General features: G+C 38.0%; 1 protein-coding gene across 1 annotated transcript in view; it reads left to right on the top strand.

Moving 5' to 3' along the window:
• Positions 1-25,200, top strand: part of AGPS (alkylglycerone phosphate synthase) — a 130,727-nt gene extending 105,527 nt beyond the window's left edge. The window contains exons 18-20 of the mRNA XM_014599342.3: positions 3,589-3,688; positions 5,496-5,553; positions 21,305-25,200. Of these exons, the coding sequence (XP_014454828.1) occupies positions 3,589-3,688; positions 5,496-5,553; positions 21,305-21,426 (280 nt within the window). The 3' untranslated portion in view covers positions 21,427-25,200. The remainder of the gene's footprint in view (positions 1-3,588; positions 3,689-5,495; positions 5,554-21,304) is intronic.
• The last annotated feature ends 222 nt before the right edge of the window (positions 25,201-25,422 follow it).

The raw sequence follows: 25,422 nt of genomic DNA, 5'->3' as shown, positions 1-25,422 counted from the left end.
CCCTGCACATAATATACAAGAATAATTCTTCATTTTAAGCTATTGTGGAATCACCCCTATATACACTACACAAACTCATGTAAATCAGGATAAAAATATTTTGAAATCAAATTAATGAATGCTGTAGATGTTTGATTTTTAGAATATAATTTGGTATTTTTTCTAGTTCCAAGATGGCAAAACCCCTTGGTGAAAGGAGTACTCCCAGGGGCAAAGGGAGGTACTTCTGGTGGCGAAGCTTGGGGGTTAGGGGGTAGGACTTCCGGTCACAAGTTGGCAACCAAGGGGTGGGGCACCTGTTAAGGGGTGGGGCTACCCATGTGGCCCTTGACAGCTTGCCAAAACTCAGTAAGCAGACCTCCAGCCAAAATAATTGCCTTCCCTGATGTAAAAAAAAGGAGAATTTGCATTACCCCTGTGCTCTGTACTGTTTCTGATCACTGGTGCATTCTTATTAATTTAGTGTATCACTTGTAAAAAGTAATAACAATCAATGATTGTAATACATATTCTAGCAACATGTTAAATAATTTTAACCTGTTCTCAGTGGTAAGAACCCCTGTGTATCTGGTGCTGTACTAACCAACACCAGACATACAGTTCTATTCTTATTCAGTATATTAAGGTATTTGTAGATGACATGGGGGGTTTAATTCTCCCTAAATTGAAGTGGTGGTTTTTTCAAAATGCTGCTTCAATTTAGGGTAAAGTAAACTCCCATATCGTGTACACCCGTGTCAGAGCCTAATCCTTACCTGCCTCTCCAGTGGCAGGGAGGGGAGAGTGAACAGCTGGTTGGCAGAGCAGTCCCTGAGCTACAGGGGAGGGCTGGTGCTTCCCTCCATGCTGTGGACCACCCTCTCCCCCCAGGCAGCACCTGGGGCACCCAGCTCGAGCAGTCCCAGGGGGTACTGCAGCTGCAGAGGGAAACACTGGGCCCCCACGCAGCTCAGGCAGGCAGGCTCCGGGGGGAAAAATAAATATATATATCAGGCTCGCTGCTTTTTTTTATTTCTCATTCTGTGGAGCCTGCCTGCACGGGCTGCTGCCAGGTTGCCTGAATGGGCTGCCAGCACAGTTACTGAGCTGCACAAGAGCCCGGTGCTTCCCTCCATGACTGTAGGGTAGGAAATTAAAACTTCTTAGAGATGTTTTACTGTGCAGCGCCCCAAAGTCGCTTGCTGTGTCCTGAAGTCATTTAAGGTGCATTACACCACCAGATGTGCTACAGAAGCTCGAATTAACGTGCAATATGCTGTCAAATGTACAAACAGCAGTGCCATTAAAGCAGTGCAAAAGACATTTAACCTGCTTTAAACCTGCTAAAAAGTGTTGTCTACAAACAGCCTTAGAAATTCTTGAACATCATTTTTTGTTATGCTCAAATATTCCAGGGTTCCACTGCTGTTAAGCTCTTGTCAGCACTCATTCAGTTTTTAACTACTTGTTTAATACTTAATATTCAAGGTGATGTGGAACCTAAAGGAGGCTCCAGCACTGTGCATAATTCAGTTCTCACTTGTACCCAATCTAACACTGCTAACTACTTCTCTCTACTCAATCTAATCAAGCATTCCTTCAGGCTGCTTTTGTTATTACATTTACCTTCTCCAGTGCTATTCTTTATGAATAGTCTTTCTCTACTCATATACCGTTCGGTGTCTTTTCATTCATACCTCTTATTAATATGCTTCTTTCACAATTTCTCAACAGTAATCTATCAAAGTAATTTAGTTACATCTCTGTACGACTTGGAGAATGTTCATTCTCTACCATTACTTTAGAAAATACAGTTTAGATTGTCCTCATTAGGGCTGAGACCACAACAATTTGTCCAGTTTAACATGTCTACAATTATAGCTTGATTAGTAAGATATTTGTTTTGGACTAGACCTTTGTTACACGTTGTGGTTTTTGAGGTATTCCGCGTTTGTCTTGTTTTAGTGTAAGTTACTGAAACTATATGCAACTTAAGCATTTGCTTAGTTTAGGGATGTCGGATCTGGCATTTGGAGCCATATCATCTGGCTTGCTATGCCATCTGTGAGTCTTAAACTGGACCCACATGCCTCTTGTGACACGTGCCAGACTGGCCCTGTGCTCCAGGTGGCTCTCAGCACACAGGACTGTTTTGGGGCACTCCCAGCTCCTGCACTGGACCAACCCTGTGCTCTGATCTAGTGCATGGGACTTATGAGTAGGCCCAATCTGACCCCTCCACTTTTCATCGAAGACAGCTGGGTCTGATGCGTTTGATGTACCTGGCTTAGTTAATAATCCTTTGCTTTGCATTAAAGAGGTCTCTGATCCTTAGGACATTTGTCAAAATGTATCTCTAAAGTATATAGTGGTTGAATACCATGAGTGAAGGGTGCACAGCTTAAACTACATCTCTGCCTTTTTTTTCTTGACTAATCATTAAAAAGACTGTAATACTTCACTGATGTCTTTGGTTTTATTTGTAGAGAGCATATGTTCTGGGTCTTATAAATGCATTATTTTTCTGTCTAGCAGTGTGCTATTTTCTGTTTAAATACTAAGGTAACCAGATTCACTTTTACTTGCTAACTGATATTTGCCTGTAATGAAAAAAGAAACTAAAATGCAGTTAAATGTTTTAGGGGCTAACATCTCTTTGTGAGGAGAAGAAAGTTAATGCGTTCTGGATAGAAATTTGGGGTTAGTAGTAGCACACTTCTGATCACAAAGTAAACAGATTATGAAAAGCTGTTAAGTCTCATCTGAAACAGTTGTATATTTGCATACTATGCTTAATCATTCTTTTTAAAGATGACTTTAAGCTGGATACCTGTCGTTAGCTTGTTTTTAGGGTGCTTACGGTTTTGTCATGTTCTGTTAGGTTTGCAAAATTTGTGGATGCTATATTTGAAATTTATTATATTAAGCACATGCTATCACCAATCATGACCTAAAGAACCCTTCTTTTGTTATCTAAGAACTGCTGCAAGTATTGTGGAAATGCTGGAATTAATCTTTAAAGCAGTGATTCTCAGCTGGGGTGCCACAAGACCCTTTGAAGGGTTCCATGAGTTGTGAGGAGATAGATAAATGCAGGCTCAGGCTTATCCCTACCTGGCTGCTCCCTCACACCTACTTCCCAGCCCTTCTGCAAGAAGGTAAGCACTGTAATAACTAAATTTGTGTTTGAAATGGAGCGCTGCTCAATTGACAGAAGTTAGGAGGAGTGTCTTCAGTCTAAAAAGATTGAGAACTGCTGCTTTAAAGCCTTTATTTTTTTCCCCTCAATAGAAAATATTGTGGCATGGCATTTAACAGGATTATTGAATGTGTGATTAGAAACAGTGGTTAAAAAACTGCACTCTGGAAACCTTTCTTCCCATTTGTCTCTTCCTTCAGCCATTTGTCAGTAGTAGTTGCAGGTCATCCAGTGTCGTTTATATAATAAAAATGTAAAAATCTCCAGCCAATAAGATGGTTCAGTAATGAATATAGGAACTAGTGAGATCCTGAATAACTGTGTAAATTATGTAGTGTAAACTACTGGCTGCTTATTGGGTACAACCTTTTACTTTACAGCTACCAACACACTTTTTTTTTTTTTAACAGGGTGACACAGACTTATGATGCAGGAGCATGCGTCTATTTCTATTTTGCCTTTAACTACAGAGGAATCGGTGAGCCTCTTCATGTCTATGAACAAGTTGAGGTAATGGAGATATGGATATAGCTTGTTATCTTAGTGCCTTTTATTCATAAAATACTTGTGTGGTACATTGACTCTAGTAACAGTATTCTGAGTAGAGAACACAAGAACTCTACAAGCTTGTTCATGCTTAGAACTTTACCAAAATACCCTTTTTGTAATATGTTTTATTTTGTCACATACAGCGTGCCTCTGAATGTAATGGTCACCTTCATTTTGAAAGGCAGAATGAAGAAAATATTTTTTCCAGAGTTATGGCTACATAGAGCAAGAACAGCACCTAATCTTTAGCACACTCATCCTCCCTTTTTTGCTTAACTAAAGCTCAAGTCCTAACTGCTGGTGAAGACTGGTCTCTGTGGGTGGATCTATGATTTTGAAAAGAGTTAGGCTATAAAATAGGAGGGATAAGTCCTAGCAAACAGCAAAATTGCCCTTAAAAGGGTTAGGTGGATTAGTGGAACATACAGATCATTAAAAAGGAAAGGATTGTTAACACCTGTGGAGTGAACAATGAGTCATTAAGTCAATTAACTTGTTCAGCTGCCTCTATTCATGCAGCAGCTGCTGTACTGTGGAGCAGGAATCCAAGCAGCATGCTTGTATGCCAGGCAGAAACTGAGCTTCCATGCTTAATACACGGAGCCTGATTTTGAGAGGCTGATTTTAAGGGGAAAAGTATGTGTTGTATGTGAGAATATATGGTATTAAAGACATTGATTCTAAAACAGCTATTTCTCTTTAATCCCCCATGTGAACACGCTTGAAAAGACACTCTCTTGTTCTTAAGTAATGCATTTACTGATATCTAAGATGAGGTCCACCCCCCCATGTTAAATGGGGGGATAGGAAGCTGTTTTGGTTCTGGTCTCTCACACACACACACACACACACACACACACACACACACACACACACACACACGCCTTGCCACTTACTCTTGCTCCAAGAGACTCTGGCCTTGGTCTAACCTTGGGACCATAGAATACACCTACTTCAGTCCCTAGAAGTGGTGGCAGTGTGGCAAGCCCAGCTCTAAGGTCTGGCCGGAGCTGTCATGTCACTGCTGCTGCTGTTGGCCAGGCTGGGAGAAATTAAAGATGGCCGTCCGATAATTAATTTCTACAACTGTAAAATTATAATAATTCAAATTTTTCTGTGTATTGAGTCTAATTATTGTGGGGCTGTCTTAAATTCAGGGTCATCTTGGATTCAGGTATATATTGTAAGCATCTACAGGGGACTTATGTAGAAATAATTTCTGATGTTGTTTTGAAAAATCCACGTGTAGATGAGCCTTAAACCACTTGGCAAAAAGTGTATGCTGCTCAAATGAGGCCAGGCATAATAACTAAAAACGTTACTTGAGTTAGCATGTGTAACTTCCTAAAGAAATGAAGAACTGTCAAGAGTAACTCCATTCCCATTTTTGGGAAACGTGATTACTGCTCACTGAGTGCTCAGAAAGGTGCCCAAGTATCCACAATTAAAGGTAGACAAGAAACAGTTTTTCTGTCCTGTAAACATTTTCAGTATTTCAGAAAAGTTTCCCATTCTCCATCTGGGTGAAACCAAAAGATGCAGAAAATACTCTTTTCTGTTGAAACTGCCTCACTTTGTATGAATAATTATATATTGAAGTAGAGTCTTGAACCTCATTTTCTTCCACTTTAGGTGATTGCTCTAGCCATGGTGATATTCCAGAATAGTATCAATGTCCTATGTTAACTAAAGTATTTTTATTATAACTTTATTCTATTCTACTATACTGTATTGTGTTCACTGAATGTTTTAATCTTCCACAATTTAGACAGCTGCTAGAGAGGAAATTCTTGCAAATGGAGGAAGCTTGTCACATCACCATGGAGGTATTGTTTCTAGTTCTGAATTTTTAAGTAGCTTATGATGTTAGAAACTTTAAGGATTTTGTGTTGCTTAATGAAACTTGGAAAATTATCTAAGGATGTAGTTTGAAATTACTCCCATAATCCTGCTGACATCTTTGCTGACAGTCTTCTGTACCATTGCCAGTTTTCTCAGGTAAATCCAGTTAGGCCTGGCTGATTTGGTGTCAGACCATATTGCTAAAAATGTTGTGTGCTCATACAATATGCTCCTGGGCACCTGGTTCCAGAACATTGTATAAGAGTATGACATGCAAATTTGGTCAATCAATTTATCTTGAATGGTTTATTTTAATTAGGCAGACAAAACTCTTGGGGTAGAGGCAGTATCTTTTATTAGCATTGTTATCTTGCAGTGTCGGATGGCAGGCTATGGGTTGGGAGTGAGGGGCATTGGGTTAGGACTGGCAATCAATGTTTAATAATGGGCCTTGATACAAAAAAAGGTTGAGAACCACTGGTCTAAATAGGCATAGGCAGACAAAACTCTTGGGGTAGAGGTGATATTTTTTATTAGACCAAATAAAGAGCAAAAAAAATTCTTTCTTTGTGAGCTTTTGGGCCCAATCTTGTTCAGGCAAAGGAGAATTCAAAGATTATTGAAATTTCTTTTCTACCTGGGAGAATTTTTTTCTTGCAGAGGAGAGCTGAGAGATGGTAGGATCCCCCTCGGTGGAAAAGTCCTTTTTTTTTTTAATTTATTTTTTTTAAACAAAGGCTGCTCTGTGAGTGCAAATTAAGCAGACAAAGGCTTTTTTATTTTAATTTATTTTATTTTAATTATCTTTATTTTAATTAAGCACTTGAAGTGAGCACACTAGAAGAGAGGGATGGGCTACAACTAGATCTGGACAGGTTACAAGGGTGAGCGGATGAGAATAGGATGGGTTTCAATACGGACAAGTGCAAGGTGTTGCACCTGGGGAGGAAGAACCAGCAGCATACCTACAGGCTGGGGAACTCCCTTCTCATCAGCATAGAGGCGGAAAAGGATCTTGGAGTCGCTATTGATTCCAAGATGAACATGGGCCACCAATGTGGGGACGCGGTCAGGAAGGCTTAACCACACTTTGTCATGCATCCATAGATGCATCACGAGCATGTCCAGGGAGGTGATCCTCCCCCTCTGTGACATTGGTCAAGCTGCAGTTGGAGTACTGTGTCCAGTTCTGGGCGCCGCACTTCAGAAGGGATGTGGACAGCATCGAGAGGGTCCAGAGGAGGGCCACTCGCATTATCAGGAAACAGCAGGGCAGGCCCTACGAGGAGAGGCTATGGGACCTGAACCTGTTCAGCCTCCACAAGAGAAGGCTGAGAGGGGATCTGGTGGCTGCCTATAAACTTGCCAAGGGGGACCAGCAGGCAATGGGAGAGTCCTTGTTCCCCCAAGCGCTACCGGGAGTAACAAGGAGCAACGGCCATAAGTTGACTGAAAGTAAATTCAGACTAGATATCAGGAGGCGCTACTTCACAGTCAGGGCTGCTAGGAGCTGGAACCAACTTCCAAGGGAAGTGGTGCACGCTCCTACCCTGGGGGTCTTCAGAAGGAGGCTAGATAGACACCTAGCTGGAGTCATTTGATCCCAGCATCCTTTCCTGCCCATGGCAGGGGGTCGGACTTGATGATCTGCTTAGGTCCTTTCCGCCACTACCAACTATGAAACTATGGAAGAATTGTGTTTTAGGTTAACAAACACCAAAGCGAGCTAATAAGATCATGTTTCAGTAACAGAATTTCTTGAAAAGTAAAGCTAGTACAAAAGCTTTTCCTTCTTGACGAGATGAATGCATTTAAGTCATAAATGCCACTGGCATATTTGTTAATGGTGGTAGAAGATTTTGTGTCTAGAGTAGTTCTGGTTATAGTGTAATAAATATTTTCCTTGGATATGCACAGAAGGGAGCACAGATTTTGTTGTGGATTGAATTTGTGTTTTTTCTAAAGACAGCCAGGTCTTAAAACCTGACTAAGGTGCCACCCTTCCCTGCCTTCTACCTAATATGTTTTTTGTAAAAGTGTTTTTTCTGGTTTAACAGTACCTTGTTTTCAAGCACGTTCGAGATTTCAAAAATGTTGTATGAAAAATCTGGTTGTTTCTCTCTCTTTTTTTTTTTTTTTTTTTAGTCAAGTTTAGAGTTCCACTTACAGGTGGGGTTGGGTGCCCCCTATTAATTGTTCAGTATTTCCCATTCTAAGACTTCTGTTTTCAATTACTTATAACTGTGCCAGATTTAATCTGTTTAAGCTGAAATTTGCCATGATGAGTGTCTGCCTCAGGCTGAAACTCAGGAAAACATCTGTCAAGATGGTTCTGCTGCTTCTGAGAACATGGGGAAGGGATTTTTTTTTCTTGCTCTTAAGTACCTCCCATGATTTAAAGCTGGAACTCAAAATTTGGGAAGGGAGAGGCAGCTTTGGTCAAGGGATATGCCTGTTGCTATCACATGAAAATCCACAATCAAGTTTTACAAGCCTTTGACAAATTGCAGTTCATGCATGCTTAGACTTTAGCTGCTAAAGTCTTCTAAGATTGTCCTCACTTAAGTAAGCTCCAGCCACTCCTGAATCTTACATGTGACCTGCTCATTTATATATACTTTATTTCTGCCAAGTGATTGCATGCTTCAACACAGCACTTCAGGGCAGGGAGAGATTTTCATTCTAATGACTGCTCCTACCTGCTTTGGGCCAGGGTAGAACAGGTCACGGGAACTGAGAAGAACTGTCCCTCATCTGTTTTCAAGGCATCTACATAACAAGGAGGAGGGGACAGTGTTTAAATGCGGAGGGGGGAAAGTGGATAAGTCAGGAGGGAGGAGAGGACTGGGAGCTAGCAAAAGAAATGGATAATAAAAAGGAACTGGCTGAATTCCATCCAGGAAGAGCACACACCAACTGCTGAAACTTCCTTAGCCTGACGAAGGGTTTTTGAACTCGAAAGCTTGCTTAATAACCGTTCTCCAACTATTTGGGATGGTCTAATAAAAGTTATCAAATTCACCCAAGGAACCTTGTCTGGCTGAACAAAGGCAGACAAGGTTCTTTGGGTGAATCTGATCTTTTATTAGACCAACTTAAATAGTTGCAAAATCTATTTTTGTTTGAAAAAAAATAGTTGGAAAAAGGGTTTTTTCTAACTATTTAAGTTGGTCTAATAAAAGATATCAAATTCACCTAAAGAATCTTGTCTGCTTATGCTCTTAGACCAACATGGCTACAACCTACACCCCTGGCTGAATAAAGACACCCAGACTAAAACTAGTGGGCAGAAGGGAAAAGAGCTGGGATGTGTTTTAAGAAGGGACTGCCTGGCCAAAGTGTCTAAAGAGCAACTACGGAGGTGTGAGACTTCCATTGACTCTTCATTCCATTTCAAGAAGGGGAAAGACGTACTACATGAGAAGCTGGGCAGAGATGGGTATGAGGAAAGATATTAGAGTTGGATAATGAGCCTAGAGGCAAGGAGGCTAAACTGACATGAGCAATTCAGCTGAAGTTAATGGGAAATGTATGTAGCATTATACAGTACTTATGTTTAAAGTATTCTAAAAGATGAAGTCCTAAGTGTGTCAAATTAGATGTTCATAGTTGACACTGGACGTTAGCAGTTGCTTTTGTCTTTAATTTCTCTGTGCTTCAGCTCCATCTATAGAGACACAACCACTCCAATTCAAAGAAGTGCTGTGAACATAAAATGTGAAGCACTCCTTACTACAGTGAGTACGATAGAAAGGTCCATGGAGAAATTTTTATAATTCTGTCTTTAGACAGAGCAGAGTTTAGATAATGTGTACTAAGTCATCAGGCTACACATCAAACAATGAGTGTAAACCAAAAAATTAAACAGCTGCTCACTTACGTGCACTGTTCATATTCTACTGGATGAGGTAGAGATCCTGTGGAAAATATAGTAGATGATTTATATAGTTAAAATAAGCACAAAAGAGAGAAATTAAGATTGTACAGGAAGCCTTTAATTTTTACATTTTCAGACTCTTGACCACTTGACTTTTTTTTTTTTTTAACCTCAAGCTCTTTCAGCATCATGCCTTAAGTCATTTAAACTATGGCAAGGAGAAAAAAATTAATTCAGTAAACTTTACAAATGAGCCATCTTCACTTTATTAGATATATAATGATTGATTTTTCTGTAAATACTTATGTACATTGATTTGAATATGTATTGTCTCACTCAAAACACTGATTTTTGACACCTTATCATGAATGGGAAAATGAGGGATAGTTAACGAGCATACTTTTTTTGAGCTGTTAATGTTTCTGTGAATATGGTTTGAAGCAAAGATCCATCATATATGTATGTAACCTCAAATCTTTCACATATATCAAGTAAATGTCTAGTGTGATAGGTGTCTGTCTGCCCTGTATCTATGCTTTAAATTTTAAGGTCTGAGAGTAGAACTCCAGTTTTAAATTGTTTTTGTTTTTGATTTGTGTATTTAGAATTTGAAATTAGTTGTATAATTTTTAAATGTGATCTTTCCTTTCCTCTTCTGGAAATTGTCCAAGAGACTGCAGGCTGACAGAGTAAGGAAAATAAAATGACTTAAGTTTAACTATTAATTCTTGAACCTATATTGGCTCTACATGAAGCCCATAAGATGTAAGTTTGTGAGAGGCAAAGGTGATGTCATATAGGTATTTTTCCTGGTCTTGAAGAGCCACAAAGTTACAGGGATACATCCAGATCTGTTTTCATTTGTGCTCGACTGTCCACTATTCTAAGGCTCTTCCAGCAGTCTGATATTGTTGAGGTATGGATGGCAGAGCTGTTACAGCATGAAAGAACCAAAATGTAAGGGAGGAAAAATCCTTAGTGTTTTTATAGCTGTGGATAAAGGATACTTCAAGCCATTTCATTTGCTTCAGTCATAATTGTATGGATTTGCATGGCATCATTACAACCTCCTTCTCTGTGTGGGTATCGTAATTACATTTCCATGTCCTTGTACTTATGGATCTCTTTTAACTGTAACAGTGACTACATTTCTGTGTTTTTAACTTTTGGGTTTGGCTAAATTACAGCATGCCTATAATTTTTTTACTCATAATTTTCTGATTAATAGTCTCAACCTCAATTGTTTTTGAAGTGTTGTTTTATTTTCATGGGTTGTATAAGTGAAAATATGCATGCTATAATTTTTTGAGGTACATAGTTCCTGTTGTAAATTAATCTAATGGTATTGTTTTTATTTACTGACCTTCAGGTCTTGTGGAGACGTTCTCAGCACTGCTTTCAAGTTCTTGTCTGGGGAAAGGGAGAATATTGATGCAATTTCTCTTAGTGTTTGTCCTGTAATTGTGATTAATAACAGTTGCTTTCACTATCTGGAAACAGACAGGCTGGTTTGTCTGCCTACAATCATGCTGTGATGAATGGAGCTATTTTAACTCTGGTTTTGTGTATCAAAGAAAACAGATGTAGTCTGGGACTTGAGGCTATAGGAAATATCAAGCCTGCTTAACTCAATCTTATCATACTTGTAAGGGAAGAACTGGTCAGTTTATGCAGCAAAGTTTGCACTAGAAATCTGTATAATTATAAAACTAATTTGTACATTTACAGGCATGTTGATTTGTAAAAGGGCCCAAGCTTTTGAGATCACCGGATGAATTGAAAACTAATAAAACTGTAGTAAACTCTTAAAAGTAATTTTACAAATAATTTGAGTTTGAAATGGATGCTAAGACCCTTCTTTCCCAATTAGTATATAATTAAACCATTTAAAATTCAGCTCTTGAAATTTTATTGAAAATGTGCCTAGCTACAGTGGAAGAAATACCATCATTTGATACATAAAACTTTTGTAGAAGCAAAACTGACAGTTCAGACCTCAAGTGTTGCAGTGAGGCAACAATGCAAAAGGTGCTTTGTTTTTTGTATTGTGTACTCCGGGATCTAGCCTGCAGTATTATTATTTTATTGCATACTCCGGGATTTAGCCTGCAGGAAGAGTCATTCCCAAGAGAGAGGAAACGTACAAGTAACATCTAAACACTGGCCTTTTTCTAAACCGTAAAATGTGACACAGTTTTAAAATCACAGATTTTTTTTCTTCATGCTGTCATCTACATTTCATCCCGGGGGATTGCTTTAGTGTTTGTAAACCCTGTAAAACTTCGCAGGGCTCTTTTTTCTATTAAAAAAAAAAAAAAAAGGAAAAAAAAAAACCTGTCTGATATGATAAATCGATTCTATTTGCAACTTTAAATCAGTTTTCAGTGGTATATGGCTACTAAGAGAACTTTTTCTTGACCACTGAATTCTACTGCTAAAGTTTATATCCATTTTAGTACCCAACAATAAACTGCAAAAAATAATTTTGAACTTCATACTTTAATTTTAAAATGAAATTTTTACTAGTAATGTTTGGGTTTAAACATCTGGAGCTGTCAGAAGTGACTTTGTTATTACAGTCATGTACATCTGGTTCATAAATCTAGCAGGAATTTTAGTCTAAGCTGGTGTTACTACAAAATGGTAGTCTAAGTTATCACTGTTTAGGTCATTTTGCTGTGTGGGAAGGTTAGGCATCCTCATAGATCTCATAGAAAAGTAAAGCTGAAAGGGACCTGAAGAGATCACTTCCAAATGGGGATTGAGTCTGACCTTGGTGTTATTAGCACCCTGTTCTAACCAAGTGAACTAAAGAGCCACTAATATCCTCTAAAGTAGCAGGGATTGGCCACTGCAAGGAGTAGGTAGTTAGACTTTTGATGGACCCAGTGCCCTAATTCAGATACCTGTTGTTTACTGGAAAATTGATAAATACTTCAAAAATCAGGGTGTTAATGCAGCTGCCACTTGTCCCCCTGTTTCCCCTGCTGATGATTCTCAGTTACCAACAGCAAATAAAAACACTAAATTCAGTGGCAGATGAGGGCCAGGTGGATGCATGTGATGGCAGCGTTAACCCCCCTTAGGTTCTAGTCATGCTGACACAGCGGCTCTGGCAGCTGTGGCAATAAACTGCATGGACCAAAACCAGCCTGCCTAAGTGGGTCTTCCAGTCCATGAGAAGCCTCGTGGGCCATATGACCTATCTTTGCAGGCCAGATCCAGCCCGGGAGCTGTATTTTGATATACCCCTGTTTTTAAACCTTCCATTGTTTTTCTTTCTAAAAGACATACAAAAAACTAGAACTCTTGTTTCCAAAATGATACCTTTTATTAGACCAACTGGAAAATGGCAAGAAAATTTGTCCTTTTCTGCAAGCTTTCGGGAATCAAACTCCCTTCGTCTAAAAGAGACATTTATGATGCTGGATCCAGCTTCTTCCCTGTCTACCCACCTTAAGTCAGAGAAGATGGTAGAGAATCACTTTGAGCATCACTTTTTCTCTTGCTCCGCTGGTATCAGCAATGAGTCCTTTTAAATATCCACTAGGCATGTTGATATCCAAGCTGAGTAGGCTGCCTGCAGGAACTAGTATGGTACTTACAAAGGTTTTTCAAAACAAATAAATTACCTTTTTGCTCTCAGGAGTGTAGGTTGTAGCAGTGTTGGTCTAAGGACATAGGCAGACAAGGTTCTTTGGGTGAATCTGATATCTTTTATTAGACCAACTTAAATAGTTGGAAAACAATTATTAAGCAAGTTTTCAGGTTCAAAAACCCTTCATCAGGCTAAGGAAGTTTCTGCAGTTGGTGTGTGTTCTTCCTGGATGGAATGAAAAGTAAAGAAGCCAGAGGCTGGGCTGGTATGCATACAAGATAGGCAGTTAGTGACAATGTAGATTGAGGAGTCAATGGGTGAGAGACAGGCTGGGGGGGGCGGGGAGAGAGAAGGGGGATGAATATAGACATTGGATTTATGACACATTATAACCTGCCTGACATCTGACTCCTCAGGTTTCTCTCCACTGTTCATCTCCCTTGTGTCTCTCTCTCTCTTCTCCCCCCACATCCTTCCACCCCCCCCCAGCACACACCAACTGCAGAAACTTCCTTAGCCTGATGAAGGGTTTTTGAACCCAAAAGCTTGCTTAATAATTGTTTTCTGACTATCAGATTCACCCAAAGAACCTTGTCTGTCCATTCTTGCTCTCATGCGTTTGTACACATGCTCACTCTCCAATATACTGATTCATTCCACTTTAAAATTAATTTAGTCAATTTTTAAAGGTCCTGTCACTACAGATTTTATTCATAAGAATAAGATGTACTTTTAATTTGACTGCCTTCTACAGAGGTATGAAGAGAAACTCTAGGCAATTGTAGTCATGGTACTACACAGCATTATATATTGTGAACTAGGCTTAATGCTGTCTTCAGTCATTTATACAATTCAAAAGTCCATTTGCATAAGTTACTTCCATTTATGCTGTTTTTCTGTTTTACACCTCTAAAACACTAGAAAATTGTCACTTGCGCAGATCATATTTTGCACAAACATGCATTCTTGAATTGATGTACATTTTATTAAACGGTTTTTATTTTCCATATTTTTACTTGCATCTGTTGAGCAGAGATCATTTAAAAAAAAACAAAAAAACTGATCCCCTTTAGAAAAATCTGTAGTTGCTCTTCTGGTGAAATGACATTGCTGCATGGTTGGGATTTGGCTGAATGTAGAGGCAGATCAAGTGGGTTCGTTATGGTTCATGATGGCAATTCTGGGCATGGCATAGAGGGAATGCAGCTCTGTCTGTCTGTGTATCTCATAAGTGTTTAGCTCAAAATGGGGTTGTAGCCATGTTAGTCTAAGGACATAGGCAGACAAGGTTGTTTGAGTAGATGTGTTATCTTTTTATTAGACCAACTAAATAGTTAGAAAAGTTGTTCTTTGCAAGAAATACCCTTCTTCAACCATAGGGAAAGTCTGTATCTCCCTTCTACCCCCACATCCAGCCTGTTTGTCACGCACTGACTCTTCAATTTACATCTGCACTGACTGCCTATCTTGCATGCATACCAGCTCAGCCTCTGGCTTCTTTACTATTCATTCCGTCCAGGAAGAGCGCACACCAACTGCAGAGACTTCCTCAGCCTGACAAAGGGTTTTTAAACCCGAAAACTTGCTAAAAAAATTTTTCCAACTATTTAAGTTGGTCTAATAAATGATATATTCACCAAAAGAACCTTGTTTGCCTGTTGGTGTTTGTGTGCTTTTCCTGGGTAGAATAGAAGCCAAATTGCAGGTCTGTGAAAATGCAAATGTATGGCAGTGAGGTTCAAAGGGAACAGAAAACAATGGGTGTGAAAGGTAGTTGAGGTGGGGGGGGGCGGGAAAGGGGAGAAGGTGATAAAATGTAGCTGGTAAAATGCAGAAAGGCTGTCTGGGGTTATCAGATGTCAGGCAGGTTATATAATGTGCCATAAATTCAATGTCTGAAAGTGTTTTGTAAATTCCCTTTGAGGATTAGAACTGAAAGATTGGAGAGAGAGTGGGTATCTTATGAAAAGTATGCACCTAAAGCTAACTTAGGTATTTTTGTCTTTGATAGATTTTCGGTATGCATGTTTTCTGGTACACTGTTGTTTGGTTTCTCCTACATATTTTCTATCGGCATTTAGTGCACTGGGTGAGAGAGACTGCTTTTCTGGAGGTGTAAGTGTAAGATCCAGGAATGGGGATGGTTGTGTTGTGGGGTATAGTATTGTGAGGGTATTGGAGATGTGATGGCAGGTTTTTTACATTTTGTCTCATCATGGTCTGGATCCACTCAGTGTGCTTTGTGCCATAGGAAGTTTGCTTCTGATGATGAGGTTGGCAAGGTTCGGTGCTTGTTTAAAGGTTAGGATGGGTGGTTCTGGAAAGAGCTCTTTAAGAGTTGAATCTTCTTCTAGTATGGGTTGTAACTGTTAGAGGATTTTCAATATAGGTTCCAGAGAAGGATGGTATGTTGTGTGCCTATCCTCTGCCTGATCACTGTTCTCATATGCCATATTCTTCTATAATCTTTCATTTCTTTTATATAGTGTTTTTTAGGGCAAGATTTGCCTTCCTCTGCTTTTTCAAAACAGTTTTCCAATATAAATGAGGACTTGCTCGGACTCTGAATTCTGAAGAGCTCCTTTGAGTTGTTTGAATGGCAAATACAAAACTGCCAGATACAGGATACCAATACATATTTCCTACATATTGGATTAATCTATCCCTGCACTTTAATGCGCAATAGATTATTTTACTGCACATTAATAGTCTGCTGGAGTGTGGTAATTGCTGCACTCCAGCAGACTCCAGCATCATGTGTATCAATGTCCTTGCACTGAAAATAATGGCAGGGGGCACTTTAAAGCTTGTTTGACAAGCTTTAGTTAAAGTATCCCCACTGCCATTTTTCCGGCCGGAGACACTGATACACGTGACTCAGAGCCACTCTAATTAAAGCACCTCCTGGAGCATGTGTATAAATGCTGAAAGGTACTGAATTTAATGCATGCTAGAGAAGTTGTATTAATGCACATATAGATGTACCTACTGTAGCACAACTGACATAAATTCCAAAGCAGGTATTCTTCAGTCTCACAGAATTGGATTTGACTTTTTTTCCATAATACATTACTGGAACTAGTGAGACAACCTTTTTTTAAGAAACTTCTAGGTCAGTGGGGAAAGATTCTTCCAGTAAGATTAGCAGTTAAATTACTGTAGAGACAGCATCCAGCTCTTACTAAAAGTGACAGCTGGGTAAAGTCTTATCTTTTCTAGGCCACATGCTGTTATCAGCCCCTTTTGAGAGGGTAGTAGACATACTGTGGGCCTGTTATGGGCTGTGGGGGCTGGGCCATGGGGGTGAAGATTCAGGTAAACCTACATTAGATGCATCTGGAACCCCAGCTTGCCTTAAATCCATTCTGCCCAAACTGCATTATGCAAGACGCATACAGTGCAGGTTGGCCCACGTCTGCCTTTTTTGGATGCAGTCCTATTAGGTTGACCCTCAATTACAAATTTTGCCCAGTGCCCACAAATGCTCCTTCTTGTTGTCACATTCTCCCTGTCATCATATCCTTGAGCATATTTCCTCAAGGATGAGCCAGGAAAGCCCTTTTTTGTCTCACTTTTCCTCCTTCTCTTACCTAAGCAGCAGGGATGTTGCTTGGGTAATGCAGTCCCCTTCTGATGAAAGCAGCATGCAGAGAAAACTGCAGTCAGGTCTTTGTCAGGCAGAAGAGCATCTTTGGTGCCTACATGAAGCAAAATAGCAGTTTCAGTCCAAAACATGGATTTTGATTGCAACTAGACAAAAAATGCCTAATTCCATGAAATTCTGTTTTTGTTGCATTTTCAAAGTATATCTGATGCTGTATACCCAGCCTTGCACAGTTGATGCTTTAGTGTTTGGAAGCACCAGCAATTTTACATAGTCTGTGCTACACAAATGTTTTCAGGAAAGGGAAAAACACAACTGATTCAACACTAGTTTTATACTTAAGAACTGAAATGCTGTTGCCACAAGTCAGATGGCTTGACACTTGATTCAAAGCCTCTATTCTGCATCTTCCAGCTTACACCAGTATGCTTGTCTTTGCCATGCTACTGTATTAGTACAGTATAAATTACTAACCCCAATGCATGCAATACCTGGGTTTTACTTGGGTCTCTAGCCCAGTATTGACCAGGCTCAATCCTTAGTTAAAATTTAAGGTCCAGCAAATGTAGTGGAAAATTTGGTTGGTAAAATATAAAAATCTACTCTTCTGGACAAACACTTAAGATGCTACTTTTCTTTGTGCTTTTATTGTTTAGCAACCCTAGTTTTAACATTCAGAATATATTAAGTGCCAACTCAAAAGTTGTCCATGAATTCTTCAACCTGCTGTCCTGTACCTTTGGTATCTTTTACATCCTCAGAAATGGCTGCTATCAGAAGTTCTTCAGAACACATTTAATTAAAAAAATTATAGGTACCTACAAGGAGAGGTTAATCAGAGGTCCTGACCAAAGAGGGTCTTGCATTACAATCTAAAGTTTGCCAGAACTTTAGGTTTGGTTTATCAGACAACAGGACTCTGAGAATGAGATTGTATTGAAAATGTTACCTGTCTACCTTGGAGTGCTGCCTGTAGGGACAGCTTCCTTAATAATACAGTTAAAGGTTCCTGGGCTCTTACAGACCATTGAATTTCTCTTCTGAACAGAAAAGCACAGATCGTAAGGTGCAGAAATGAACAGTATTCTGCATTAACTGAAGGTACTCTTCAGTAATTGCTCCAAGTAGAGCACATGGCAATCAGAGGGCTTGATTACTACAGAGACTGGATTACTGTGGTAAGATCCATCTCAAAGGAACAGTAACAACTGGAAGAGAAACAGCTTGCTAAAAAGGTTGCCTGAGGCTCCAGGAACAGCATTGGATTCACTGATAGGGAGCATGTGAATCACTGCCAAATGTTCAACATGTACTTCGGCTGATGTATGCACATCCCCCAGTGCAAGGACAAATGGTGCAACAAATGATCTCATGCAGTGAATGCCCCTGAAATTTTCCTCACTGTGGACAAGTCTTAATGTTAGACTTTTTATTTGCAGTTAATGCACAAAAGATTTAGAATACCTCTATGCACCTCTACCTATATCTCACTTAAGAGAAGTTAGAGGATGATGATGATAACTCATTTTTATTAAGGAATATTTTGATTTTTTTTCACTGATTTCAACTGAAATAGGATGCTGTATCAGTACATTAGGCATTCATCAGCAGGACAGGTAGATACTGGTTTGGACGTGCACTGTATTTTAGTTATATTGGCTAGGGGAGAATCCTGTGGTACTGAATTTTGTGTATGTATATGGTTCATGGACCTCAGCCACACTTCTGGGGAAACGTGTTACAAAAATTGCCTACAAATGTGTAGGCCTAGAGAAACTGCGTGGCTATTGCAGCTCATTGATAAGATATCTATATAATATTTGTTGAATTTGCCCTGCTCAGTCTGCCACTACTTCTTGTTTCTTGTAATAATTATGGAAATGTAGTAGGTGGCTTTCATTACTTATTTATGTAGCTGCATAATCAATTATAAGCACAGTTTGGGGAGTGGGCTCTTTTCATTTATCTTAATTTCAAAATCAGCCCTATGACCTTCATCTTAGACCACTAGTCTGAAAGCCTTAAAAGAATGTAGCATCATGGTGATGCCACATGCCAAGTGAATAGAGTTTTGTCTAATAGGATTAAAGGGAAGGGAGGGCAGGACTAAGGAAGGGTTATGATGATGAGATTTTGATAAATATTCAAACTCTTTATGCAGCATAAGATATGTACATTACTTCTTGCACACAGGTCCATGTATTGTATGTAAGTGGTTTTTCAATGTAACCCTTTAAATACAGAAGCTTAAAATTATTTACACTTTCCTTTGTTATAGTCCTTACTAGATTAGGTTCAAAGATCTAAGTTCTATTTTGGAAGCAAAGGCTTCCTTTCAGCTTCAAGTTTTCCCCTAGTCATTTTTACAACTGTCTCCAAGTTATTCTTGTAAGTAAGAAGCTAAATTACTTGTGTTCAGTATAAACATTTATTCCTTTTAAGCAATGTTGTTCCTTTTTTCCCATCCTTAAAAGCATGGGCATGTATGTCTATGCTTTGTAGACCCTAAAATGTTTGAAGTGCAAGCTCTTTTACATGGAGTAGGTTAACTTATTTTCTGATGTGATAGAATATTCTGTACAGAGAATGAATGAAATAGCTAAGGTGGAAATAAACCTTGAGTAAGATTCTAGAGGAGAAATGCTTTTTGTGTATGATAGCAAAGCTCTATACCCAAGCCTGATTGTTAGCCTTTTTTTCGACTTCTTTGCCCTTGTAATTGTATGAGAGATGCAGCTATAGGAAACAGTTTAAATTCCCTAGTAATGCTTCTTTAACGTCTTAGTTTTTAACCCCTTGATACCTCAAGTTGTAATAGCTGACAAACCTATGTAAAGTCATTAAAGTGGGCAGCAGGAGCTCACAACCTATTGCCACCAAGGGGTTAAAATCATATCAAATATGTTCATGAAGGACCACCAATATCTGCTGTACAGCTTTTTTACTTTCCAGTTCACTAATCAAATGTATGTTAGATTTATTATTATAAAAGTATAAACCATAGAAAATTTGACAAGATAGATGTGTAAATTATCACTTTGACAGAACTAATGATGCACTCCAAGCACCTTCTGTTTTCCAGCACTTGGTGAGCGACTTCATTAAATATGCAATGGCTGTTTGGTGGCTGCTCAGACAGTAGTTCGGTTCCTCATGGAATTGCATTATTACTGGAGGTGTTAGAAGAGGCAGGCATGCTAGCTGTTGGGCATCCTGCTGTGGTTCTAATGTGCTCCATCTTGTTGGAGCAGTTGTTTGCAGTCTTTTCAGGACAATTGCATCCGTAACCACAGGACACATTCGCTGAAACTACATTACAGATAACGTTTGAGAATGTCAATGACTGCTCTTCAACTCCTAGTTTGTAACAGCTAGTGTGGGTGGCATGAAGTGTTGGTCAAGCCATATACACAGTCATTATAGTTTAGTTAACTAAACTTAAATATCTAGGAGACAGTGAAATTGTAATGACAGTTTATTTAGAGATGGGGATTTCTTATCACTATAAAGTAAGATTGACAGATGTTTCTGCATCATATGAATATTTAATAATTGTACTATTAATTGGAATATTTGCTTATTATTTATATACCAGTATAAACAGTGCATTTGACAATATTTCAGGTTTGGTTTGGGTTGTTTTTTGTTTGTTTTTTTTTTGGGGGGGGGGGGAAGGTTGCATTATTGTACATTGTATTTTTTTTTTTTTTTTTCAGTCACCGTTGTGTCTAGCTTCTATTCCTTAAGGTATAAACAAAAATATTCTGTTCCCCAGTGGTGTCCCCATCATTTATTATTCTGATGACAGTTTGATGGTTACCCTGAGAATGGGACACAAAGATGACTTGAATTTAGTTTCAAATACTCTTAAAGGTTTTCGAGACAGATGTTATAGTATATTGGCACATACTGACAAATGGATTGTGTCTTAGGCTGACATGTTAAATACTACACTGTCTTGAATGAAATAATGTCCCTTATTTTGAATGACCTGTTAAATCAGGGTTGATGAGTTAGTTAATTAATAAATGAATATTCCTTTAACTTGGTCATTTAAGTTAACCATTATTAGGACTTGTTTGTTGTAAAATTTTTCTAAACTGGAACAGTGTTTTAGGTAAATAAAATTGAATTTTTACCCTCTCATTTTTTAAACTTCAGTTTAGAAAGTGGTGTTGACACTAGATATTTGGTTAATTCTGTTTAAAACAAAAGTTTTTAAGGTCACTTGTTTGCTTGGTAGCTTTATGCAGGGAAAATTATTTTTAAACTAAGCAGAACATTTTTTATGTGCTTTTTACTTCTAATCATTTCCTCTCAACACTTTTTTAAATTCCCCATTAGTGAGGTTCTGGGGACTTTTTAAAATTTATATAATTACTATTTGTAATATGACACACATCTCAACCTAGCTTCATCTAAATTTCATAGTTTGCAAAGAAAGTAGACAGCATGGAACACAGGCTTCCTCTGGGAGTACACTGAGCTTAATGAGCTTGATAGTCTGGTGGGCTCAATAAATCAAATAAAGCAAAACATTTCTCATTTTTGAATAAAAGCATTTATCACACAGTGTTTATTCATTCATGGTCACAAGATTGATTGGCTCCTAGTATCATACCATATATTGAAACGTTTTGTTTTTTGTTTTTCCAGTGGGGAAATTGCGGAAACAGTGGATGAAGGAGACTATCTCTGATGTTGGATTGGGAATGCTTAGGTCTGTCAAAGAATACGTGGACCCTAATAATATCTTTGGAAACAGAAACCTTTTATAAAACCACTTAAGGTCTGATGTACTAAATTTAAAAATGACTGTCAAAATTCCTTTTAAACATTTTCATTGTATTGGTATCCCAGTAATCAAATATAACATGGACTAAACTATAAAAGCTAGTATTTTTCTTACTTTTATTTTCCTCCAGTAAAATGTAAATGTTCATTGTTTAATGTTTACAGATTTACTTATGCTCCTAAACCTCTCAACAGGCATCCAAACAGAGTTGTATCAAGGTATTTTATCAGCCTGGAAATGCAGATTTGGCATTTCAGGTTGGGTTAGGCAGCACAGCTGATGATCGTAGTTTCCATGTTGGATTCAGCCAGCTGTTTTTTTTACTAAGCCATCCCCTACAAGGCGAACAAAGACTGACACCAGTGGTTTCTACAGAAGCAGCTGCTCACCCAGCCTCTTCCTAGAGGAAAGCTGCTAGGAAACAGATGAGAGGTGGATTACATCAAGGAATGCTTCTGTGTGCTGAAAGGTTAAGTGTGTAGCAGATCCAGAAATGTGTAAAAGAATAAACGCAGGCTTTGTTTAGAAGATTAGCATGCTTCTATAGAATATGTGGCTTGCCAGTCTCCTGTTCAGCATCAATGAAAACTATGAAATCTTTGAGAACTCTTCTTGTTGTCTGAGTTTTATATTTGTATTGCTGGGATAATCTTTAATATATCCTAGATAGTTGTAAGTTTTGTACAGAACAGCAGACATTTTTCACTGTATGTTACAAACAGGTTTGTTTATATAAATTTGCCTTCATCACTGCAATCCTAATGTGTCTGGTTTCACTTCCTTATTTTTGCAGAGATGTGGAACAAACCCTTTTCCAATAGAAAACATGTTTTGGTTATTTTAAAATAAAAGTTTTCCCAGCACCATGTCATTTGAAGTGGTCTCAACAGTTTTATTAGAGTAAAATGGAAGATATACTGTTATCTTAAAATGAAGTTTCCAGTTTTAATATTCTGTAACTTCTTATGGCCTTTTTGAATTATTGGTTTACTTGAAGAGTAACTACAGATATAATCAGCGTAATCAACATACACAACTTTTCTTAATCAGTCAGTGCAACTATCAGTCAGTCACTAAACATTTTTACATTGAAACCTAGATCTTGAAATTAGCAAAATGAAAACTTAAACTATTTGCTGTCAATATTCAAGACTCATGTTTTAAGTGCATTCTTTTCTTAAACTTGCCAAGTTTTTGATATCTAAAAGACAGTATAGAATCATGTAGTAATATAAAATACCATTTTTTTTTTCCTTTAAGAGGACATACTGACTCTTTAGTTAACTAACTTTACAACTCTGAGCAATTTGGACTCCTTTTTATATCTGTAATAAACTAAGGAAAGTTTAACACTGTTTCAAAATACCATCTAATTATCTGTCAAATTTTAGTAACAAAACATTGAAGATTATAATCTATATGATTAAAAAATATAGTGTTGAACCAAAAAGTTGATACTGTTTTAAAACTGATTTAGGCTATCTAATTAAAAATAATCTAAAAGATCATGAATACTCAACAGCACTTTAAACTGTATGAACTCAAGATTATACCAAATTAAAACAACACAAATATGTCCATAGGTCACGAAATGGGAAGTAATTATATTTTAATGCAGCTAGAGGGTCTTTTTTAATGGACTTTGTTTCATGTAATTTATGTAGAGAAAAAAAAAGTGAATCTAGTCTCCTGAATCTTATTTTTAAAGTTTTGGCCCATGGAGTTCATATTTCAGCAGTACTCAAATTTGTATTCAGTTCTAGGAAATTCTGATTTTCAGCACTGTATGTGGCTAAGTGTTCCTTATTCAATATCTATACCAGGTACTTGTCAACAAAGTGAATTTGTAGAGCAGTGGTTTTCAACCTGTGGTCTGTAGACCCCTGGGGGTACTCAGACTGTCAAAGGGGTCTGTGAGAGATGACTATGATCAATTAAAAGTATGTGAATACTCACACTTACAAAAGGGCCTGCATCTCCATTTGAAATTTTTTAGGAGTCTGTTACTGAAAAACGGTTAAAAACCACTGCTGTAAAAGGGTGTGTGGGTGTGTCTGTGTGTATGTATTTAATGCAGAAGGTTTCTCAACTTCGCATGCTATACCAATGGTGATTACATGCTGGCAGCCAGAATCCTGCTGACTGTTAGTGTCACTCTGAAATGCATTAAAAGTCAGTAATATGAAAGGGTTTTTTTTCTTATGTGCCTGAATATAAGCATAGCTTGTCTAGCTATGAAGAATCATAACTCTGAAGGAATGTGTGCAGATAGTTGAAAAATTGCTTCTTGTATGTGGTATGTGACAGCACATGCAGGATTAAAGCAACAAGGATTTGGCTTCCTCATGGTCATTTTGAGCTCAGTATGAGCTAGTGTACTCTTTTTTTTTCCCCAAAAAACCTTTTGGCTCATTTTGAATGAAAGTACTACTGTTTTCCCTCCGAGAGCTACCTTTCTAACCCATGTTGCCCATCTTTTCTAATGTTGATAAGTTACACAGATAACTTTTTTTTCAATGTGGCTGCCAAGAAATAAAACCAAGTGACTTGGAAAGTGGATGTTATGAAGTAAAAGCTCACAAACCACACAAGTTAGTTATGTCTGATTTAATATGATGAAATAACAAAGGCTCTGGTGTGCAAATATAGCAATGGATAGGCCTGAGAAGGACAAAATAGAACTTTAATGTGAGCACTTAATAATAACTACCCCTTGGTACAACTATATTTTACTTTCTTCTCTCTGATTTTTCTTTCTTCTGAATGGTTTTTTGAGTTATTCAAAGCTTAATAAACCCTGGCACCTCTAAAGAATACATGACCTGCGTAATAGCTCAAAAGGTGAGAGAATGAGCTAAATACTTACCTTTGATCTTGTATTTAGTACACCTACAGGAAACGATTACAAAAGGGATGAATTTCCCTCTCAAAACAAACCTTTTATTTGTTCCCTATATTTAATACTAAAATAAGTCTTCTGACATGCTTCCCTCTTCTCTCTGCTTTTTTCACATAGGCTTTATTTGTTATAGTCACAGTCTATTCAGAGGTTGAGCTTGGTCTATAAAGATCAGGTGTCTGTCTTGGAAGGGGCATATTAATTGGCTTTTCATTTTGTGGAGTACTATGGCCATATTTTGGTTCAATACAAGAGGTTTTAACTAACTTTGTTATTACTTGCATTTTTAAATGAATAAAAAGCTGCTATTTTTCTTCTGCTTTTCAGTAAGCTTTCAAGGCTAGAGAATAAGGATGTTGACTGTTACATCTATTTAATTAAAAAATTTTGTTTGCTCTTGCAAAACCTTGGGTGGAATGTCATTACACAGAACTTTTTAGGAAGTAACACAAAGGTTTACAACTTGAGAAGCCAGAAGAAACAGCAGTTCTTTGTGGCTTTGTCTATACTGTGGTTATTACTGCTAAGGATAGGTTGCATATAGAGATGTCACCTTTCTCTTAAAACTATGAACAGAGACCAAGCTAAATGGTTCATCCGTACAAATATTTATTAACTGAAACCAACTTAACAAAAGAGGCAGGGATGCATTAGCACTGAATTCCAGAAAATGTAAGCTGTTTTTCTCAGTCTTGGAAATTTGTAACTATATCAAGGTTGTAATTCAACTTTCTGCTAATTAAGCCAAATGGTGTTTGTCATTTAGTGTGAGATTAACTGTAAAACTGAACTGCAGTTGTAATGTTAAGAGATTATAGAAACTTATATTAATAATAAAAAGAAAATGGGCCTAAACAATCCTGTGTTTTCTTTCTCTTAAGTGATCATACATAATATTTTTTACTCACATTTGTCCTTTTTGATTGCCTTAAATTGACCCCCCGCCCCCTGTAACAGTTATGCTAACAGGTAAGCATTCAAAGAGAATGAACTCAAAATATCATGTTTCTAATGCAAAATCATAAAAATAAAGGAAATACAGGCTTTGTACCAGTATGCTGTATTTCAAATAAAGTAGAA

Source organism: Alligator mississippiensis, chromosome 4, assembly GCF_030867095.1.
Source record: "Alligator mississippiensis isolate rAllMis1 chromosome 4, rAllMis1, whole genome shotgun sequence".
NCBI lineage: Eukaryota > Metazoa > Chordata > Crocodylia > Alligatoridae > Alligator > Alligator mississippiensis.
The sequence above is the reverse complement of the archived record's forward strand: the minus strand, read 5'-3'. Positions and strand labels throughout refer to the sequence as shown.